This window comes from Heloderma suspectum, chromosome W (assembly GCF_057233095.1).
Source record: "Heloderma suspectum isolate Gila_16-S chromosome W, 16-S_ref, whole genome shotgun sequence".
NCBI classification, from domain to species: domain Eukaryota; kingdom Metazoa; phylum Chordata; class Lepidosauria; order Squamata; family Helodermatidae; genus Heloderma; species Heloderma suspectum.
Genome location: NC_139475.1, coordinates 28,906,957 through 28,929,920, shown reverse-complemented (window position 1 = coordinate 28,929,920; position 22,964 = coordinate 28,906,957). Strand labels below are relative to the sequence as shown.

General features: G+C 50.4%; 1 protein-coding gene across 11 annotated transcripts in view; it reads right to left on the bottom strand.

Moving 5' to 3' along the window:
* Positions 1-22,964, bottom strand: part of LOC146333958 (transcriptional repressor p66-alpha-like) — a 123,225-nt gene that overhangs the window by 22,924 nt on the left and 77,337 nt on the right. For all 11 annotated transcript variants that reach the window (XR_014786435.1, XM_084825256.1, XM_084825249.1 and 8 more), the window contains 4 exons: positions 17,807-17,938; positions 8,345-8,512; positions 5,539-5,824; positions 2,207-2,499 (listed from right to left, as the gene is read on the bottom strand). Coding sequence is in view for 10 of the 11 variants with exons in the window: in XM_084825256.1 (XP_084681382.1) it covers positions 2,207-2,499; positions 5,539-5,824; positions 8,345-8,512; positions 17,807-17,938 (879 nt within the window). In the remaining variant the exon portion in view is untranslated. The remainder of the gene's footprint in view (positions 1-2,206; positions 2,500-5,538; positions 5,825-8,344; positions 8,513-17,806; positions 17,939-22,964) is intronic.

Sequence of the window (22,964 nt, the reverse complement as noted above, 5' to 3'; positions counted from 1 at the left end):
TCCTGACCACTGGCCATGCTGCCTGAGGCAGATGGGAGCTGAAGTCCACAATATCTGGAGGGCACCATGTTGGGGAAGGCTGTCTTAAAGCAACAAAGTGACTTCAGATCTGTAAAGAGTGTGAAAAAATAAGTATTGCTTATTTTTCCATTTTCCCAACCCCCCCCCCCCACCTATTTTTTCCCATGGCCTCAAAATTTCCAGACATTTTACATCTCTATGCCCACACACTTGCAATCAAAAAAGACACAACACAGAAGGAAAAGGGAATGGGGAGGGAAGAGGAAAAATGAAGTAGGCTTTCAGCATGGCTGACAGAACAACCCTACTCCCCCGTCATCTCCCTCAGGACAGTATCTTAGGAACGCTGGCCATGTTCTAGGTCACGCTCAGTTCAAGAGGGCAGCGGTGAGGCTCCACAGGCTAGAGGCCTAGATGAACTTAACAGACATGCTCTAGAATATGACCCCAGAATCTCCCTGCTACCCTTGTTGAATCCATTGCCCCAGGTGAATTCAGTGCGCAAGCTAGAATGCACTGAAATACTCCCCAGGGAAGAGTGCCTTCCCTTCAGGGAAACATCTCTCCCCTTTTTAACCTTCTCATGGGGGCAATCTCAGATATGCTTCTGAGGAACTCCAAGGTCCCCCAGAGCAGAGCTTAAAGAAACTGCTTATATACTGCATTACATTTCAGAACTATGCCAATATTATTATTATTATTATTATATTTATGCAACATTTTGTCAATACTGACAACTATACTGATAAGAATATATGACTGATAGCAGCCTCCTCCCACCTGGCATCTTCCAGATGCTTTGGACTGAACAATGGCCATGCTGGCTGGGGATGATGGGAGTTACATCTGGAGGGTGCCAGGTTGGGGAAGGCTGATTTAAGTAAGTGCAGTGCTGGCTGGGGGATGCTGAGAGTTGTAGTCTAATACATCTGGAAGGCTCTTCCCAGGGGAATCTGCCCGGTGTCCTTCCTGTATACATTTAGACATCAGGCTATGACCTTTCTCTTCCAGCAGGGATTTAATCTTTCATCGGTTGCTCTGGTTATTAACCTTACTGCTGGCTCATTCATATTTGTAATGTTTTAATATTGTGGTATTTCCATTGTTGTATTTATTGTCTTTGTTGTTATTGATTTGGGGGGGGGTTATTATTGGGCACTGGCCAGTTGGGTGGTAGATAAATTTAACAAACAAAACAAATAAATAAAATATCAGTTGGTTTATTTATTTATTACATTTACAAACCCCCCCCCTTTTTTTCTCCAAGGAGCCCAAGGTGGTGTACACAATCCTCTTCCTCCTCCTCTCCGTTTTATCCTCACAAAAACCCCTTTTTGTGAGGTAGGTTAGGCTGAGAGTCAGTGACTGGCCCAAAGTCACCTCATGGCAGCGTGGGGACTAGAACCCATGTCTCCTGAGTCCAGTCCAACACTCTAACCACTACACCACACTTCACCTGCTGCCTCTGTCTGGATGTTTTATTTTATTATTACATTTATATCCTGCCTTTCCCCTACTTGCAAGGAACCCAAGGTGGCTTACATAGTCCCCCTCCATTTCATTTTATCCTCACAACCACCCTCTGAGGTAGGATGAGCTGAGAGTCAGCAATTAGCCCATAGCCACCCAGTGGGGACTAGAACCCAGGTCTCCTATTTCGAGTCCAAGACTCTAACCACTACATGACACTGCCTCTCTTGTTGATGAGGGAAAGACTGCAGGGGAGGCTGGACAGGCAGATCATCAGCCTGATTCAGGAGAGCTGCTTTCAGGCCTGGGAAAAACATTCTACAGAGCAAGAGACCTACCTGAATTCCACAGTGCTCTTCACCCATCACTCTCTCTGGGGCTGTTTAGACAACATGCTAACACACACTCAGTGGTTGTGTGTGGGTTGTTGTTGAACCGTGGGTTGTCTGTTAAACCATGAGTTAGTGTGTTGTCTGAACCCAGGACATTTTCCGCAAGGTGGCTTGTTAACCATGCAGCATGGCTTATTTTTCTTGAGTAAGCCACCTTGAGAACCCAGGGTTTGTTGATGGGTTGTTCGGGGTGGTTAACAAGCCACCCTGCAGAAAATGTCCTGGGTTCAGAGAATGCGCTAAACCATAGTTCAACCACCCACATGCAAACACTGAGCAGAGGTGAGCATCTTGTCCAATGCCAGTCTCTCTCCCGTACCCACCTGCTTGAGCGAATGATGTTGCTGGGCTATCTGTTCCGGCTTGGTCTGAACCGGGGAGGCTGCTTGCTGTAATATCCGCAGCTCCATCTCCTGCTCCTGTTGTAAGGCCTTGACAAAGGCTGCCTTCAGCCGGCTAGTGTGCTCAGCCTTGAGCGCCTTCTTCTGGTTGGAGGACAAGCATGTCTCGCACATGATGGAGCCGCTCTTCTCCTCCCTCCAGCGGCAGGTGAAGTCTGTCTTGCACCGGATGCATGTGTAGGGCTCCTGCAAGGAGGGGGTGACGGAGACTTTGCCTGCAGGAGACATGGGAGGGTCAGTCTGAGCCTCTGGCAAAGGAATCACTCAGAAAAGGCAGGTCCTCCAAGCTGAAAAGAGTGCAGGAGAGAAGATGGGTGTGGGGAAAAGCAGGCAAGGGTAATGGAGGAATGGATCACATGTTAGACATGCCTCTTCTCTGTCCCCTCATGCAAATTCCACTGCACAGTGAACAGGATCTTCAGATCTGAGCCACGTTGCATACAGGAGGTCCCAGGTTCAATTCCCAGCATCTCCAGGTAGGGCTTGAAAAACTCCTGCCTGAAACCCTGGAGAGCCACGGGTGCCAGTCAGTGTCGACAATACTGGGCTAGATGGAACCAGGGTCTAGTTCAGGATAAGGCAGCTTCCAAAGTTCTTTTGACTTGGGAAGGGGTAGAGGCAGAAGAAAGCAGCAAAAAATTATGAATAAAAGCGGGGGTGTTGCTGGGCACACAAAAGATTCAGAGCCCAAGCCAATAGGATGCCAAACTGCATAAAATTTACATATGCTAATATATGCAAATTTAGAAATAATTACTATGACTTATTTAAATTTCACAGAAGGCAAAGCCCGCCAATTAATTTCCCATCCAAGCTACACACACAAGAATAAATTCTTTAATTAATCTGCACTCCACCCATGCCCCCAGGTCATCCTAAAATCAGTAGTTCCTCTTCAGTTACGATTAATTTGTGAATTAATGTGTAAAAATGACCAGCTGGTGGTGGTGTTTTTCATGAGCCCTTTCAAAAAATTAAGCTTAGGAAAAAAAGCTTCTGTTGGCTCCAGTGGAAGTTTTTTCAATGGGATTTTTTTGGAGGGTGTTGCAGTTTCTGGGGAGGGGAGGGTTAAACCCTTCCTTCCCCAGCTATGATCCCCTTTGAAAATTGCCCCTTACCTGGCAATTAACCACAGGAAAAACTTTGCATTGGCAGGAATGGACACTCAGGGCCCTGGGAAATAAAACTTGGTGATGGAGCTACTTGGGCCCAGGCCTAGCCAACGCCCCTAGCAAGGGCCTTCTCTGCAGTGGCCCCGCACCTTTGGAACGAGCTGCCATCGGAGGACTGCCATGCTCCGTCATTGCAGGCTTTTAAGAAGGCCTTGAAAACACATTTTACTGTGGCTTTCTCTTAATATGACTGTTGTTGCTGCTGGTTTTGCTTCTGGTTTTGCTGTTGTTTTTATTGTTGGCTTTTACTGTCACTTTATTTGCTATTTTGTTCATGTTTTTATCGCTTTTAATATTTTAACTGTTTTTATGTATTTTATTACTGTGAGCTGCCTTGGGAGGGCTTCTGCCTGAAAGGTGGCCAAGAAATTTTTAAAATAAATAAAAATGTTAAGACAGCAAAAGGGGCATCATACAGTTCAAGGGAGAGAAGAGCATTCCTTGTTTGTGTATTTATTAAAGGATTTCAGAGCATCTTCACCTTCACAAGGCAGTGTACAAAACTCTTCAAGGAAAATATAAAACTGTCAGATTCAAACCACATCACCCCTTTAAAACACACCGTGATGAGCAACTCATCCCTAACTCAGTAGTTAATAAAATGCAGACTGAAATAAAAAAAGAGCCACAGGTATTTACTAGGCAAGAGAATCCTATGAACCCCCCCCGCCCCCGCCCCCGCCCCGCCCTGCCCTACTCCATACTACCCATCAGTCTGACACTTCTTATTCACAAGTAGAGTTACAGTGGAGCCAGGACTCAAAAGTGCAGACACTTTTTTATTAGCACGGACTCTGACATCATCTGCCCCCTGCCCTTTCAGAATTCCCTGTTTCCTCTGAATTTAGCTGTAAGGGGGGGGGGAGAGATTTCCAAGCAACAGACACTGTGGTAATGCAAAGTATTTGGGGGTGGTCTGTTCTGGAATGGGCAACGAAGGCCTATTAGCTTTATGAAAGACCTGCTCCTTGCAGAGATGAAAGCTGCTACAACCAGTGTGTTGATATGGATCAACACAGTTGCCTGAGTTTTGGGACTCTCCTTGGGGATGTTGCTATTGGAGCTGTCATGATGAGTGCCTGCGCTTATTTATTTTTTATTTATTTTATTTATTGCATTTATACCCCGCCTTTCTCCCTCTCGCAAGGAACTCAAGGCGGCTTACATTATCCTCCTCCTCACTGTTGTATCCTCACAACAACAACCCTGTGAGGTAGGTTGGGCTGAGAGTCTGTGACTGGCCCAAAGTCACCCAGTGAGCTTCCATGGCCAAGTGGGGACTAGAACCCGGATCTCCCAGCTCCCAGTCCGTCACTCTCACCACTACACTACACTGGCTTCAACATTTACTACCATGTCACTGTTTTACAAGTCAGCTGGAGGCACAGGGTACTGCTTTGGAGAAGGCTGCCTCAAAACCGCTACTGTCTCTCCTCTGACTCTCTGGCAGAGAGAGTTTTTCCCAATCCTACTACCTGGATTGACCTTGGCACCTTCTATAAGCAAAGCGGGTGCCTCAGCACAGAGCAATGGGTCTCCCCAAAGACAGGGCTGGGACAGGATTCCGTGAGATCACCCAACGTGACATTGGGCACAGAACTTCAGTTCCCTGAGAATCTCCACCTGCTTTTAAATATTGTTTTTAAAAAATTAAGTTTCTAGCCCTTATGGGCTAAAAAGATGTGCTTGAGAGTATGGGCAGCCCCTGCCAAAAGGGTGGTGAGAAAAGATTCCCCATGGTTTGGAGAGTCTAGACTTTGTACCCTACAACTACCAAACCCATAAAAAATTATGCTTAAGAAGTTGCAGAAAATAAGTCATATTAATGCGCATAATGTATGCAGGTTGCGAAATCCAGTTTTCCCTGGTGCAGAATTCTAAGTTACAGTACACACAGTCCCTCAGCTTTTCCAAGTCTAGGGTTCCCAGAAGTTGTCAGGCTACAATGACCATTATCCCCAGCAGAGTGGCCAAGGACCAGGGATTATAGCCATTGCAAGACAACAACATCTGGGGATCCCAGGCTGGGAAAGGCCGTTCCAGAGCCTTTTAAAGTGACTTCTCACAGCCCATCCACCTCACCTTGAGCTTCTAGTAGGTTCTGCACCACCTCTTCCAACCCGACCAGGTAGATGAACTCATTATTCGCTGCACTGGGCAGGAAGTTCATTTCAGGCGCTGGCGGCTTGGGCGGGGGGATCTCCAGGAGGGTCTTCTCCAGCTGCTTCCGCAGGGCCAGCTTGGCGGCTGCTTGGCGGCTGGCGGGGGAGTCATTGGAGTTGACAATGGAGGCTACACTGGTTGTGGTGGCAGCAGCATTCACCTGGGTCGATGTCACCATGGTACCTTTGAGCGAAGTCGGGGTTGCCTGGAAAAGGGTGGGGGTGGGGGAGAAAGGGTTGTATTTCACATGGACTGCCTTGTCCCAGCATTGCCTACCCACAGGCAGTGACTCTATGAAGACTCAGGCAAAGGTTTCTCCCCAGTGTTGAGATCTTATAACTAGAGTGCAGAACCTCAGGACTGAGAGCCAGATCTGGCCCTCCGAGGTCCCCCAAATAGCCACACGCCCTTTTCCTGGCCCCAGCCTCTTTGCCCCACAATCAAGTGTTTGGTGGTTTTCCAGCTTTGGAGCATTTCCACCCCCACCCCACCCCACCCCGGTTCTAAAAGGCTAAAATGCCTCTCCTAAGGCTTAGTTCCTGGTAATAAGGCTTTAAACTAATATATGCTGGTACTGTATTTACTTATTTACAACATTTGTATACTGCTCCACATCTAAACAGATCTGGAGCAGTGAACGATCATAGAATCATAGAAGAGTAGGGTTGGAAGGGGCCTACAAGAACATCAAGTCCAATCCCCTGCTCAGTGCAGGAATCCAGGTCAGAGCATCCCTGACAAGTGGCTGTCCAGCCTCGTCTTGAATGCCTCCAACGTGGGAGAGCCCACCACCTCCCCAGGTCATGGGCTCCATTGTCGTACTGCTCTGACAGTCAGGAATTTTTTCCTGATGTACAGCCGGAATCTGGCTTCCTGCAACTTGAGCCCATGATTCCGTGTTCTGCACTCTGGGATGATCAAGAAGAGATCCTGGCCTTCCTCTCTGGGACAACCTTTCAAGTACGTGAAGAGCGCGATCCTATCTCCCCTCAGCCTTCTCTTCAATGAGAGATAAAATGATAAAGATAAAAAGAACAATGCAGGATATTACAATTATTCCTTTTGAAAAACAGAGTGCCAATTAAACCGTGGCTGTTCTACCAGGGAATGCCATAGAGGCCATAGCTCAGTGTGACAGAGCCCCTGCTTTGGATGCAGAAGGTCCCAGGTTCAATCCCCAGTTTCTCCAGGTAGGGCAAGGAAAGAATCCTGCCTGAAACCCTCAAGAGATGCTGCTAGTCAGTGTTGACAATACTGGGCTAGATGGCCAGAGTGTCTGACTCAGTAGAAGGCAGCTTCCTATGTTCCTGGAAAAGAGCTGTTTTCAAGAGGTGCAGAAAACAACAGTGTTGGCACCTGCCTGACCTCCAGAGGCAGGGAGTTCCATAGGACAGGAGCCACCACACAGAATGCTCTTCTCCTGATGGACACCAATCGGGCCATAGGTCCACGTAGAACCACCAGGAGCAAACCCTCCGATGACCTCACTGACCGGGCAGGTTGGTAAGGCAGAAGGCACTCTCTCAGGAATGCAGCCCCCGAGAGCTCCTCCAAAATGGAATTTGGCCCTTGGGCTGAAAGAGGTTCTGCCCCCCTGCAATACGGATTGAGACTGGGACCTTTAGCAAAGGAGGGGTGCTACCATTGACGTATGGGGCCCCTGCTGAACACAGGAGACTGCCTCATTCAGTTTTGGACCATCGGTCCATCTAGCACAGTATCATCTGCATGGATTGGCAGCGGCTCTCCAGGGTTTTAGGCAGGAGTCTTTCCTGGTCCTCCCTGGGACTGTTCAGACACAAAGCATGAGCTTTACCACTGAATTATATACTGTACATAAGAAGCTGCCTAATTTGTCCATCCGTGGACTTGGGCGGAGAAGACTCTTCCCTGTCACCTGCTAAATGAGATCCTTTTAATTGGGGCATGCCAGAGTTTAAACTTGGGACATTCTGAATGCAAAGCAGGGGCCCTACCACTGAGCTACAGCCCTTCCCCTAAAGGTAAAGTAAGTTTCTAGTCCTCATGGTTCTGGCTGAAATAGGAGCAAAGGAAGCTGCCTTCTGCTGAGACAGACCCTTGGTGCATCTAGCCCAGTGTTGTCAACACTGACTGGCAGTGGCTCTCCAGGGTTTCAGACAGAGGTCCCTCATAGGCCTATCTGGAGGTGCTGTGGATTGAACCTAGGACCTTCTACATGCAAAGCTGGTGCTCTAGCAGCCACTGAGTGATGACTCTACTTTGTGAACTGGACTACTGAGGGGGCAGACAGGCACCATTTCACTGCTCCAACATTTGTTTGACTTCTACGCATGCACCAACAGCAAGGATGAGAAGCCCCACAAAAGGTGCCTAACCACTGTGACTCCAGGAGAGTCACTCATCTGGTCACACACACAACAGAATTACCCACCCCAGTGGACATCAACAGGAAGGGGACAATGCCAGAACAGAGAATCATGGAGGGACCCAACAGGCGAACCCTCTATGCAGGTGGGACATTCTGGCACGCTTGCGTATTAGGTTTGACTGCATCATTTGATCCTTCCCAATATAGCAGAACAGCCTTGGAGGGAGTCAGGCCAAGAGCAGCGACTCTGCAAGAGACACAATGGAGCAACCTTCTCTACACGGGGCTCTCCGGAGTTGCAATTATTCAATGAACTTCACGCTTGCCACCTGGCAGCTGCGGCACTTGGGCAAATGCGATGCCTCTCAGGCTCACCTGTGGGATGTTGACCAGCAGACTAGTGTTGGGGACATTGGTGACCCGGATGAGGCCCTGCTGTATGATCCGCTGGCCCTGGATTTGCACACTGGGGACAGAGGCCCGCGGGGCCAGGAGCAGCGGAGGCGGCCCAGAGCTGGAGTGCTGGCGAATGTTGTGGATTTGCTGGGGAGACACAGAAATGGGCTGATACAGATGGATCCATGGGAGCGGAAAAGGGCAGCACAGACAGGGGGAGAAGAGCGAGCAGGGGAGAAAGAGAAAAATGATGAAATGCAGGAGGGACAAAAAAGATGGAGAGAGTAGGAGTATCAACATTTTTCAAGAAGCAAGAAAAAAAACCCAGCAGAAAAGCCAAACCTCCAACTTTATTCTTGCATCAGGTTACCCGTTCAGATGTCTCAGTTTCACCAGGCCTCACTAAGCCTCCAAGAGCAAGTGAGGAGTTTTTCCTTCTGTTTCCATCAAACCCTAAATAATTGTCAGGGGCGCCCTAGCTGTCTCTTACAGTCCCCACCAATAGCCAATTCAGGACACAGACAATGAGGAATTCTTTCCGAGACTTTATTCCTTTATGACTCTTTCAGATACTTTCAGAGGGCCTTTTCTGTGGTGGCCCCCACTCTGTGGAACTCCCTCCCTAGGAAACTCCACCATGCCCCCTCTTTAATGAGCTTCCATCATACATTAAAAACGTGGTTGTTCAGGCAGGCATTTGGGGTGGGTTAGGGTATTTTAGAAAATGTTTTTACTGTAGAATTTTATTGTTTTATACAGTTTTATTGTATGCTGTACATCGCCCAGAGTGGCTGGGTGATCAGCCAGATGGGCGATTAATAAATTTAATAATAAATAATAAAAAATACTAATCACTAGCGACTAAGCAAGGAACTGCACTGGGGTAGATAGCAGAGTAGCCTAACCTCCAGGTGAGGCAGTTGGTCCCCGTTTGAAGGAGAAGCGCGGGAAGACCCTGAACTTATGGGCTATGGAGAGGTCCTCCCTCTTTCCCGTGGGTCCTCGGGACGCGACCATCACTTGCGCGCCAAACAAGAGCTACGCCTCCTCTCGGCGCCCTCCATCACTCGTCGCTCCCTGCGTCTGCGTCGAGCGTCTAGCAAGCCCCGTTCCCACACTTTCTCACTGCTAGGATCACTATCTATCTCAGGAATGCCAAAAGAAGGAGTCTCTGCCAGCTGCTGCGCCTGTGAGGGATGAGCGAGCTCCTCTCCCACGGATTGCTGTTCCTCCTCAGAATCAGAACTGCTCTGGGGTTCCATGGGCTCAGTTTCCACCCTGACATCATCCCCGCTCCCATGAGGCCCCCCCTCCTGCTCCTCCCCTGGGGCCCCGGGGTTGTGGTGGTACAGCTGGTGGAAGCGCCTCAGCAGCAACGGAGCATGCACATTTCCCGTGGGTTCCCAGGATCGCTCATCTGGCCCGTACCCCTTCCAGTCCACCAGATATTGCAGGCGGCCGCGAGAAAGGCGGGAGTCCAGAATCTCCGCGACCTCAAACTCCTCCTCCCCCTCCACCAGCACTGGCGGCGGGGGAGGGGGAGCCAGCCGAGCAATGAGGGTCACCAGAAACCAGGGGGGTCAGCAAGGACCGATGAAAGACAGGATGGATCTTCATGGAGGGGGGGAGAGCCAGGCAAAATGCAACAGGGTCAATCTGGGCCGTAATCTGGAAAGGCCCCGTGCGGCGTGGCGCGAGCTTCCTTGCGGGCGAGTGAGAGGGGAGGTATTGGGTGGACAGCCAAACCCAGTCCCCTGGTTGCAGAGACGGACCTGGCTGGTGCTGCCGATCCACCGAGGCCTTGTAGGCTGTCTTGGCTTGCTCGAGGGAGTCCCGTAAGAGGTGGTGTACCACTCGCAACTCCTCTAAAAAGGCATGGGCCGCCAGCACCGAAGAGGGAGCTAGGGTGGACGGGAAAGCCCTGGGGTGGTAACCAAAATTGGCAAAAAATGGAGTCTGGCGGGTGGAAGCATGGCAAGCATTGTTATAAGCAAATTCCACAAGAGGCAGCAAGGAAAACCAGTCATCTTGCTGGTAATTGACATAACAACACAAATATTGCTCCAGAGTCGCATTGGTGCGCTCGGTCTGACCGTCTGTCTGGGGATGGTGGGCGGAGGAAAGACGGAGCGTCACATGGAGAAGCCCAAGTAGCTCCCTCCAGAAATGGGCAATGAATTGGGGGCCCCTATCCGAAATGAGACCCTTGGGCCATTCGTGGAGCCGGAAAACATGCACCAAAAACAGCTCCGCCATCTCCCTGGCTGTAGGCAACCCAGAGCAGGGGATGAAATGGGCCATCTTAGAAAACAAATCCACCACCACCAGAATGGTGGTCTTACCGTGTGAGCGAGGCAAGTCAGTGATGAAGTCAAGGGAGAGCAGTTTCCAAGGTCCTGAGGGGGTAGGCAGGGGGTGAAGCAAGCCTGTGGGCTTCCCTGAGGGGGCCTTCACCCGCTGGCAGGTTGGGCAGGAGGCGACATAGGTCTTGACGTCCCGACACACACGAGGCCACCAAAAATCCCGCGTCACACTGTGCAGGGTCTTGGCAAAGCCAAAATGCCCAGCGGTGGGGGAGTCGTGGCACTGATGCAGGACCTTCTCGTGGAGGGGTCTAGAAGGCACATAGACCTGGCCGGAATGGTAAAGCAGGCCACCTCGCAGAGAGAAGGGGGTAGAGTGGGGGGGGGGGACAGAGGCTAGCCCCAATTCCTCCACTTTTGTGCCGGACAAAAGCATCCTGAGCCTGTTCAGAGTGAAGAAGCTCCTCCAAAGAGTGAGGCACCACAGATGCCGCCAGGCTCTGGGGGGGAAGAATCAGAGGGGGTGGGATTTCTCTCACCCCCTGGCTGGAGGTCCGGCTTACAAGAAAGAGCATCTGCTTGTAGGTTGTCGGAGGCCTTCACATCGCAAATCTTAAGGTGGAACAGGGGGAAAAAAAGCGACCACCTAATCTGCCGCTGGTTTAAGGCACGGGCTGTCTGAAGATGTTCCAGGTTGCGGTGGTCGGTTCTAACTTCGACTGGGTGCTGTGCCCCCTCCAGAAGAAGATGCCAGGTCTCCAAAGCGGACTTGATGGCCAACAGTTCCTTCTCCCAGATGGTATAATTCCTCTCAGACACGTTCAGCTTCCTGGAGTGGTAGGCACAGAGTTGCAACCCGCCGCCCACCCGATCTGGCTGAAAAAGCACCGCCCCCACCGCAAAGTCAGAGGCATCAGTTTGCACCACAAAAGGCCTCCTCGGGTTGGGATGTAACAGGATCGGCTCAGAACTGAAAACCTTCATAAGTTCCTCGAAAGCCTGTTGGGCAGATGCTGTCCAATGAAAAGGAGATTTCCTGCCCTTAAGGAGGTCCATGAGAGGAGAAGTCAGCCGAGCAAAGCTGAGCAGGAACTTTCTGTAGAAATCAGCAAACCCCAGAAAACGTTGCAAGTCCTTCTTGGTGGATGGAGCCTGCCAGGAGAGGCCAGCCTGGACCTTTGCAGGGTCCATCCTGATACCGTCAGCTGAGAGAATGTAGCCGAGATAGTCCAAACTTGTTGTTGTTGTTCAGTCGTTCAGTCGTGTCCAACTCTTCGTGACCCCATGGACCATAGCACGCCAGGCCTTCCTGTCCTGCGCTCTCTCCCAGAGTGTGCTCAAGTCCATATTCATCGCATCAGTGATGCTATCCAGCCATCTCATCCTCTGCCGTCCCCTTCTCCTTTTGCCTTCTGTCTTTCCCAGCATCAGGGTCTTTTCCAGAGAGTTTTCTCTTCGCATTAGGTGGCCAAAATATTTGAGCTTCAGCTTCAGTATCTGTCCTTCCAATGAGCACTCAGGGTTGATTTCCTTGAGGATGGACTGATTTGACCTCCTTGCAGTCCAGGGGACTCGTAAGAGTCTTCTCCAGCACCACAGTTCGAAAGCATCCATTCTTCGGCGCTCAGCCTTCCTTATAGTCCAGCTCTCACAGCCATACATTACTACTGGGAAAACCATAGCTTTGATTAGATGGACCTTTGTCGGCAAGGTGATGTGTCTGCTTCTTACTATGCTGTCTAGGTTTGCCATAGCTTTCCTCCCAAGGAGCAAGCGTCTTTTAATTTCATGGCTACAGTCACCGTCTGCGGTGATCTTGGAGCCCAAGAAAGTAAAATCTGTCACTGCTTCCATTTCTTCCCCTTCTATATGCCAGGAAGTGATAGGGCCAGATGACATGATCTTAGCTTTTTTAATGTTGAGTTTCAAGCCAGCTTTTGCACTCTCCTTTTTCACCCTTAACAAGAGGCTCTTTAGATCCTCTTCACTTTCTGCCATTAGGGTGGTATTGTCTGCATATCGGAGGTTGTTGATAATTCTCCCGGCAATCTTAATTCCGACCTCTGATTCATCCAACCCCGCGTTTCTCATGATGTACTCTGCATATAAGTTAAATAAGCAGGGTGACAATATGCAGCCTTGTCGTACTCCTTTCCCAATTTGGAACCACTCAGTCTGGTTCTTACTGTTGCTTCTTGACCCTCGTACAGGTTTCTCAGGAGACAGGTAAGGTGGTCTGGTACTCCCATGTCTTTAAGAATTTGCCACAGTTTGTTGTGATCCACACAATCAAAGGCTTTAGCGTAGTCAATGAAGCAGAAATAGACGTTTTTCTGGAATTCTCTTGCTTTCTCCATGAAGCAGCGAATGTTGGCGATTTGATCTCTAGTTCCTCTGCCTCTTCGAAACCCAGCTTGTACTTCCGGTAGTTCTCGGTTCGCATACTGCTGAAGCCTAGCTTGTAGGATTTTGAGCATCACCTTGCTGGCATGTGAAATGAGCGCAATTGTGCGGTAGTTTGAACACTCTTTGGCGTTGCCCTTCTTTCGCATTGGAATGTAAACTGACCTTTTCCAGTCCTGCGGCCATTGTTGAGTGTTCCAAATTTGTTGGCATATTGAGTGCAGCACTTTAACAGCATCATCTTTTAGGATTTTAAATAGCTCAACTGGAATACTGTCATCTCCGCTAGCTTTGTTGTTACTAATGCTTCCTAAGGCCCACTTGACTTCACTCTCGAGGATGTCCGGCTCAAGTTCAGTGACCGCAATCTCATGGCTATCAGGGACATTAAGATCTTTCCGGTATAGTTCTTCTGTGTATTCTTTCCACCTCTTCTTAATCTCATCTGCTTCTGTTAGGTCCCTGCCTTCTTTGTCCTTTATCATGCCCGTCTTTGCACAAAACGTTCCCTTGAGATCTCCGATTTTCTTGAAGAGATCTCTAGTCTTTCCCATTCTGTTGTTTTCTTCGATTTCTTTGCATTGTTCATTTAAGAAGGCCTTCTTGTCTCTCCTTGCTGTTCTCTGGAACTCTGCATTCAGTTGGGTATATCTTCCCCTTTCTCCCTTGCTTTTCGCTTCCCTTCTTTCCTCAGCTACTTGTAAAGCCTCATCAGACAGCCACTTTGCTTTCTTGCATTTCTTTTTCTTTGGGATGGATTTCGTTGCTGCCTCCTGAACAATGTTACGGACCTCCGTCCATAGTTCCTCAGGCACTCTGTCTATCAGGTCTAATCCCTGAAATCTATTCCTCACCTCCACTGTATATTCATAAGGGATATGATTTGGGTCATACCTGAATGGTTTAGTGGTTTTCCCTATGTTCTTCAATTTCAGCTGAAATTTTGCAAGAAGCAGCTCATGATCTGAGCCACAGTCAGCTCCAGGTCTTGTTTTTACTGACTGTATGGAGCTTCTCCATCTTTGGCTGCGAAGGACATAATCAATCTGATTTCGATATTGACCATCTGCTGACGTCCATGTGTAGAGTCGCCTCTTGTGCTGTTGGAAAAGACTGTTTGCTATGATCAGCGTGTTCTCTTGGCAAAACTCTATTAGCTTTGTCCTGCTTCATTTTGTACACCAAGGCCATGCCTGCCTGTTATCCCGGTGATTTCTTGACTTCCTACTTTAGCATTCCAATCCCCTATGATGAAGAGGACATCTTTTTTTGGTGTTAGTTCTAGAAGGTGTTGTAGGTCTTTCTCCAGCTTGGCATACAGATGGTGCTCGCGGAGGCGCTGGAGGACGGCGGAGACATGGTGCTGATGGGCATGGGGGTCCTCAGAAAATATAAGTAAATCATCGAGATACACAATGAGGAAAGTGTCCAAATAGTCCCGGAAGATGGCATTCATAAAATGTGAAAAAGTGGGGGGGAGGCCCCCGCAGGCGAGCCCAAACGGCATCACTAGGTATTCATACGCTCCGTACCGGGTGCCGAAACAGATCTTCCACTCATCCCTCTCCTGGATGCGAATCAGATTGTAGGCGCCACGCAGGTGCAACTTGGTGAAAATCTTGCCTCGCCCCAGGCGATCCAGCATCTCAGGGATCAGGTGAGGGGGTACTTGTTGGGGACCGAGACCAAATTCAATGCTCGGAAGTCATGCACCTGGCAGAATACTCCTAATTTCTTGCGCACAAACATGGTAGGGGCACAGGCAGGGGAGGGGCAAATGAAGCTACGTCTGAGGTTTGTGTCCAAAAACTCCCGCAGAGCTCGAAGTTCCGGCTCCGACATCGAATACAGCTGGCCAGCGGTGATGGTCGCTCCCGGAATGAGGTTAATGGCACAGTCAAAAGGGCGGTGAGGGGGGAGCTGGTCGGCCTCCTTCTTGTCAAAAACATCCCGAAAAGCCGCATACTTCTCTGGGAGGACGACGGTAGCTGAAGAACTGCCAGAAGCAGACGAGGAGGGGGAGGAAAGGGTTAAGGCCTGGGCTGGGACCGGCGCCTCGTTCGGGAGGCAATGCTCCCGGCAGTAGGGGAACGCAAACTCCACTTGCTGAAGCCCCCAAGAAATCTGAGGATTATGCTTCGAGAGCCAGGAAACACCCAGCACAACTGGGGACTGGGGAACCTTGGCCAAGTGAAACTGAATCTGCTCAACGTGGGACTGGGCACGCCGAGTGAGCGGAGCTGTAGTCCGGGTCACCACGCCCAACGAAAGAGGACGCCCATTGATGGTCTCCACTGCCAAGGGGGCAGGAAGAGGCAGGGTAGGAATCTTGTGGAAGAGAGCGAACACTTCATCCATGAAACTGGTCATAGCCCCAGAGTCCACTAAAGCTAGGGCCTCCACCCCACCCCACCCCATTGGGAGGAGCGGAGGTGAACCTGCAATAGCAGATAGGAGGGTGCGAGGGGTTGCAGAAGGCACCCACCTGGTGGGGAACCAACCCCCACACTGGAGACCCCCCAACAGGCTTGCGGGGCAGCCTAGTCAGGCCTGCGGAGGAGGAGGAGGAGGGGGAGGAGGAAGGAGAGGAGGGGGAGGCAGTGGGCTGCGGGTCTGGCGCGGCAGGTTTTGGCGAAATGTCCCAGCTTTCCACACCGAAAGCATCGTCGCTCCGCGCGCCGCTGCTCTAGTTCCTCTGGTGGCAGCGGGGCTTGGGTAGCTCGCAGCTGCATCGGGGTCTCCTCCGCCCCCACCGCAGGGGCGGGGGGTGGGGGAGGGGGCAGGAAATGTGGGGGAATGGGAGGAGGGAAATCTCGGCCCCCGGCGCCCCGCCGGGTCTGCCGGCGCCCCTCCAGCCGACTATCCATCTGGAGGCAGGTCTGGATGAGGTCCTCCAAAGTAGGCGGGCTGGGCGTGCGTGCCAACTCATGCAAGATCTCGTCATTCAAACCGTCCAAAAACTGAGCCACCAGCGCAGCATCATTCCACTGGAAATCCTGCATCAGCAAGCGAAAAGTTGTCACATAGCTGGAAATTGAGTCCTTGCCCAGCCTGAGGCGGCGAATCTCCCGAGAAGCCGTCTGCGTGCGCAGGGGGCCATTGAAAAAACGGGCCATCGCTGTCATGAAACCTCGATAGTCCCCGAGCAGGGGGTCATTAGCGAGCAGGAGCCCCGAAGCCCATTTAGCGGCCACGCCTGAAAGTAGGTTAATGATGAAGCCCACACGAACCTGTTCCGTCAGGAAATCCTCAGGTCGAAGGCGCATTTACAGCTCCGACTGGGCCCGGAAAATCTGAAAAAGTCCTTTCTCATCAGAAAACCTCTCTGGCAGAGCCACCGGGCACTTGCGGCAGGGGGGAATCGGAGGTGGTGGGGGTTGAACCACAGATTGCAGACTCTGTACGGCAGTCGTCAGTTGAGCCACTTGATCACCAAGAGCCTGGTTCTCTTGTGCAAGAGCTTGCACCGCCGAGTCCATGGCAGCCTCCAGAGGCAGTAGGAGCAGAGAGAAAAAAAGGGGAACAGGGACCAAGCTGTCAGGAGCGCCCTAGCTGCCCCTTGCAGTCCCCTCCAATAGCCAACTCAGGACACAGACGACGAGGATTCTTTCTGAGGCTTTATTCCTTTATGACTCTTTCAGATGCTAAGCACCAGTGACTAAGCAAAGAACAGCACGGGGGAGATAGCAGAGTAGCCTAAGCTCCAGGTAAGGAGGTCCCCGTTTGAAGAAGAACCGTGGGAAGACTCTGAACTTATGGGCTAGGAAGAGGTCCTCCCTCTTTCCCTTGGATCCTCGGGACGCAACCGTCGTTTGAGCACCAAACGAGCGGAGTGCCTCCTCTCGGCGCCCTCCATCTGGTGCTGCTCCCTGTGTCCAGCAAGCCCCCCTCCAGCGCTCTCTCATTGCCAGGGTCACTATCTATCCCAGGAATGCTGGCAGGAGGAATCTCTGCCAGCTGCTGTGCCTGTGAGGGATGAGCTGGCTCCTCTCCCACGGATTGCTGTTCCGCCTCAGAATCAGAACTGCTCTGGGGCTCTATCGGCTCAGTTTCCACCCTGACAATACTGCTCTAATACAGCCTTCCCCAACCTGGTGCCCTCTGGATGTGTAGGCCTGCAAGACCCCTCATTCCCAGCCACAATGGCCAATGGCCCACCCCACTTCCAGACTCCAGGAATACATAAAGCAGTCATGAGCAATGTGACTCCTTCCAGATGAAGGACCAACTCCCACTGTCCCCAGCCATGCTGGCCAGGAATGATGGGAGTGGCAGTCCAACACACGCGGAGGGCACCAGGTTGAAGGAGGATGTTTTATGCTATGTTCTGTAATTAAGGTTATTGTTTGTGTATGTTTTGTTATGTTTATAATTCTGGTCCGTTGAGCACAGTAAAGAATATACTACCACAGTTTTCTCCGATGTGGTGTCCTCCAGATGTTTTGGACTTCAACTCCCAGCAGCCCCAGGCAGCGTAGCCAATAGCCAGGGATGATGGGACTTGCAGTCCAAAACGTCTGGAAGGCACCAGGTTGGGAAAGGTTGACTTAGTCCAATGTTCTGCACTGACTAGCTGTAGCTCCTCAGAGTTTCAGAGCGGGGTCTTTCCCATCCCTCAGTGGAGAGGATGGGGACCGAACTCACAAAGCAGGGGCTCCACCACAGAGCTCCATGCCATCTCCATCTCTGGGGTGGGCCAAGGAAAGAGAGCATGCAAGAGAGGCAACCAACTCACCTGTGCTCCTCTGACGAGAGGAGGCATGGCTATCTGTGTGTTTTGCTGGGAGCCCAGTTTCGAAGAGGCCTGCTGCCCGCCACGGATCAACGGGGGAGGAATAATGGTCCCGGGAATCCGAGAAGAAGAATTCTGTTGGAGTAAAGGAAGGGAGAGGCCATTTGAACAAAGCAAAGTTTAGCCTCACCAAGTCCCTCCCAGTGACCCTTTGGCCCAACAGGGACTAGAAGAACAGGATTAATGCCAAAATAACCTTTGACATTCATTAAGGAGGCCCCTGCAGCTAAATCAGTCATTTCCAAATGGCACACCATGGGAAATAAAACAGCTGAAAGATCTGAGGAATAGAATATGACCCACCCAGGGGGCTGCCCTTTTCCCTTCTGAGTGGCTGTGAGCTCACCAGGTGCTCCTGAGAGCTCCAACTGAATTGGGGGTGTGCGGCCTGAGTACTCCCAGCAGCTGAGTGGGCGGGAAGCTTCAGTCCGTTTCCCGCCTCCCAGCTGAGCAGAGCAGAGCAGAGCAAGCTGCTCCAGCTGGTCCAGGGACTACAGAAGCCGGCAAGCTCCCAGAGAGCGAGCGACCAGAGCGAGCGAGCAGGGGGAGCAAACAGGAGTTGGCCAGGGGAGTGCGGCAGGGGAGGGCAACAGGGAGGCCCCTAACTTTTTTTTCTTTTCTTTCTTTTTTTTTTTAACTAACTTTTTTCTTTTTTCCATTTATTTGTCTTGTAACACACACTTCCACACCAGTGGAACTCTGCTTTTAACCTCTACTGAGTAGAGGAGCAGGCACAGGCTAGTCTAGAACAATCACAAAGCTAGACACAAAAAGGGAAAAGAGGCTACAGAAGGACAAGACTCTGCGGTGGTGGTGACCTGCAAGGCCTGTGCCGTGTTTGTTTCCGTGCCCGAGGCCAACATGGCACACACGCGCAACAGGTGCAGTTGATCACGCTGCTGGAAGAGAAAGGAAGGGGACTGGAGCGGCAACTGTCGACCCTCTGGGGAATAAGAGAACATGAAGAGTTCTTGGACAGAATGGGGGAACTACAGCAGCAAAGGGAAGGCCAGAAGCTTGAAGAGCAACAGCAAGCTGAGGCAGTGGGAAATGCTGAGGCAAGGAAAAATGGAGTAGGGGATACTCCTTGGAAAAGGGTGACAGTTAGGAGCAGAAGAACTAGACGCCACTCTGCACCAGTGGAAGCAGTGGAGCTGTGGAACCGATTCCAGGTACTTGCGGAGGAGACTGGAGGACAGCCTGCAGAGGAAGAATCACAGGGGAACCTGCATGAGAGTGAGCAGGCTGAAGGTCAGTCAAACAGAGGCGATGAAAACCAGGCCTACAAGAAGAAGAAGAGAAGAGTGGTAGTAGTGGGAGACTCCTTGCTGCGTGGGATCGAGACCCAAGTATGTCGCGAAGACCCGTGGACTCGCCAGGTATGTTGTTTCCCGGGAGGACGGATTAGAGACGTGACTGAAAGGTTGCCTGCACTCATAAAGCCCACTGACAGGTATCCCTTTCTTCTCATCCATGTGGGAACAAATGATACCACCAAGCGGAGCTACGAAGGGATCACGTCAGACTTTGAATCTTTGGGAAGGAAACTCAAGAACTTTGGGGCTCAGAGAGTTTTCTCATCCATCCTTCCAGTAGTCAGAAGAGGGATAGAGAGGGAAAGGAAAATACCCCGGGTGAATGACTGGCTACGAAGGTGGTGCCGACGAGAGAGATTTGGATTCTGGGACCACGGGCTATACTTCTTGGAAGATGGGTTGTTGGCAAGGGACGGGTTGCACCTCACAAAAGATGGGAAGAATGTGTTTGGCCACAGCATGAAGAACTTCACCCGGAGGGCTTTAAACTGAATCCTACGGGGAAGGGAGATGTAATGTTGGGGGTAAGGATGGACGTAGGTGCATGCACTGCAACCGAGAGAACAGCTCTGATAGCGCCCAATAACAGTCTTCAGACACAAGTAGGAAGAAAGCCAGACTATGAAGCACACGGTATTCGATGTCTATATACTAATGCCCAGAGTGTGGGAAACAAACAGAACGAACTTGAACTCTTAATACAGGAGGGAAATCATGACTTGATAGGTGGAACTGAGACTTGGTGGGATGACTCTCATGACTGGAATACAGCAATTGAAGGATATAACTTGTTCAAAAAGAACAGGAGGAGCAGAAAGGGAGGTGGGGTGGCCCTGTATGTGAAAAATACATATCTCCGCACAGAAATACAGGAGGAGGAGCTTGGTAGCCCCATCGAGAGCATCTGGATCAAAATAAATGCAGCAAAGAATAAAAGGAACCTGGTGGTCAGAGTCTACTCCCGGCCACCCAGTCAAGGAGAAGATGAGGATGAAACTTTTGAAAAGCAAATAGCCAATGTTTCAAGGAAGCATGATGTAGTAGTAAGGGGGGACTTCAATTTCCCCTGTATTTGTTGGGAGACAAATTCTGCAAAACATGGCCCCTCCAAGAGATTCCAGACTTGTGTGGTGGATAACCTCCTCCTACAGAAAGTGGAGGAAGGAACTAGAGGATCGGCTATCCTTGACTTGATCCTAACCAACAGAGATGGCTTAGTGGATAAAGGAGCAGTTAAGGGAACTCTGGGGGAAAGCGACCATGTCGCACTTGAGTTCTTGGTTCCAAGGGAAGCAAAAGCCGAGTGTAGCCAGATGAGTACCCTGGATTTTAGGAAAGCTGATTTCAATAAACTCAGAACAATGATCAGGAAGGTCCCAGGGCAAGCGACTCTAACGAGAAAAGGAGTCCAAGATGGGTGGGAGCTTTTAAAAAAGGAAATTCTCAAGGCACAATCACAAACAATTCCAACAAGAAGAAAAGGTGGAAGACAACAGAAGAAGCCAATGTGGCTTCACAAAAAAGCTTAGAGATGACCTGAAAACAAAAAAGGACACACAGAGGAAGTAGAAAGAAGGAAGAGTCCAGGCAGGCAGCACAGAATTGCAGGGATGGTGTCAGGAAGGCTAAAGCTGAGAACGAGCTGAGGTTAGCGAGGGAGGCTGAAAGCAACAAAAAGGCTTTCTTCAGCTACGTGCGTAGTAAAAGGCAGAGGAAAGAAATGGTGGTTCAGCTATTAAATAAGGATGGCAAAACGATAACAGATGACAAAGAAAAGGCAGAGGTGCTCAATTCCTACTTTGGCTCAGTCTTCTCCCGAAAGAGGGTCTATGACCCCCCTGGCAAAGGCGAAGTGCAGGCTGAAGGGGCAGGATTGCAGCTTGATATCGATAGGCATATGGTCAAGGAACACCTAATTACTTCGAATGAGTTCAGATCTCCAGGGCCAGATGAACTGCACCCTAGAGTAATAAAGGAACTGGCAGAAGAACTCTCAGAACCGCTGTCTATTCTCTTTGAGAAATCATGGAGGACGGGGGAAGTGCCAGATGACTGGAGGAGGGCTAATGTGGTCCCTATCTTTAAAAAGGAGGCACCTGGGAACTACAGACCAGTGAGTCTGACATCAATCCCTGGGAAAATTCTGGAGCACATTATAAAGCAATTCGTCTGTAAGCACCTTGAAAACAATGCAATGATTTGAAGCCAACATGGATTTGTCAAGAACAAATCCTGCCAGACAAATTTGATCAAGGGGTAACCTCCCTTGTGGACTGTGGGAATCCTGTGGACATAATATACCTTGACTTCAGCAAAGCTTTCGACAAAGTGCCCCATGATATCCTGATGAGCAAACGAGCTCCAAGTGGGCTAGATGAAACAACGTTCTGGCGGATCCACAGTTGGCTACAGAACCGGACTCAAAGAGTGCTTATCAATGGGATCTTCTCAAACTGGGGAGAGGCAACGAGTGGGGTACCGCAGGGCTCAGTCCTGGGCCCAGTGCTCTTCAACATTTTTATTAATGACTTGGAGGAGGAGGTGCAGGGAATGCTGATCAAATTTGCAGATGACACAAAATTGGGCAGGATAGCTAATACCCTGGAAGACAGAAACAGAATGTAAAGTGATCTTGATAGGCTGGAGCGCTGGGCAGAAAACAACAGAATGACATTTAATAGGGATAAATGCCACGTTCTGCACCTAGGAAAAAGAAACCAAAAGCACATTTACAAGTTGGGGGAGACTTGGCTTAACAACAATACAAGGATCTTGGAATTGTGGTAGACCACAAGCTGAATATGAGCCAACAATGTGATGTGGCTGCAAAAAAGGCCAATGCTCTTTTGGGCTGCATTCATAGAAGCATAGCTTCCAAATCCCGGGAAGTACTAGTTCCCTACTCAGCATTGGTTAGGCCTCATCTCAGTTCTGGGCACCACACTTTCAGAAGGATGCAGACAAGCTGGAGAGGGTTCAAAGGAGGGCAATGAAGATGAATGGGGGACTGGAAACAAAGCCCTATGAGGAAAGACTGAAAGAGCTGGGCATGTTTAGCCTTGAGAAGAGAAGACTGAGGGGAGACAGGATAGCGCTCTTCAAGGACTTGAAAGGCTGTCCCAGAGAGGAAGGCCAGGATCTCTTCTCGATCATCCCAGAGTGCCAGACACGGAATAATGGGCTCAAGTGACAGGAAGCCGGATTCCGGCTGAACATCAGGAAAAACCTCCTGACTGTTAGAGCAGAACGACAATGGAACCCATGACCTGGGGAGGCAGTGGGCTCTCCCACCCTGGAGGCGTTCAAGACGAGGCTGGACAGCCACCTGTCAGGGATGCTCTGACTTGGATTCCTGCATTGAGCAGGGGGTTGGACTTGATGGCCTTGTAGGCCCCTTCCAACCCTTCTATTCTACTCTATTCTATTCACCTGCCACCCCAAGGAGGCTGCCTCCTGCATCTCTGCAGGATTCACTGAAAGCAGTGTAGGCCACAAAAGTCAGCCTCTGCTGGGGAAGAAAAGCGGTTGTTTTGCTGTGTCTCTGCACTGGACGCAATCGGATTGTTCATAGCAGAATTACCCGCCTGCTGTGCATTCTCCATGCATCACCACTCTAACCTTGCTTTCTCTTTCCAATCAGCTCTGTCTCTGCTCTGGACTAGATTTTAGCATTCAATCAACGTAATGAAGAGATGCAACAGAATTAACCCACCCCTGGTGGAGGGTGCCTGTTTCACCTCTGCACGAGTCACCATGGGTGGGAGGGGTTAGTCTCCTCTAAGGGT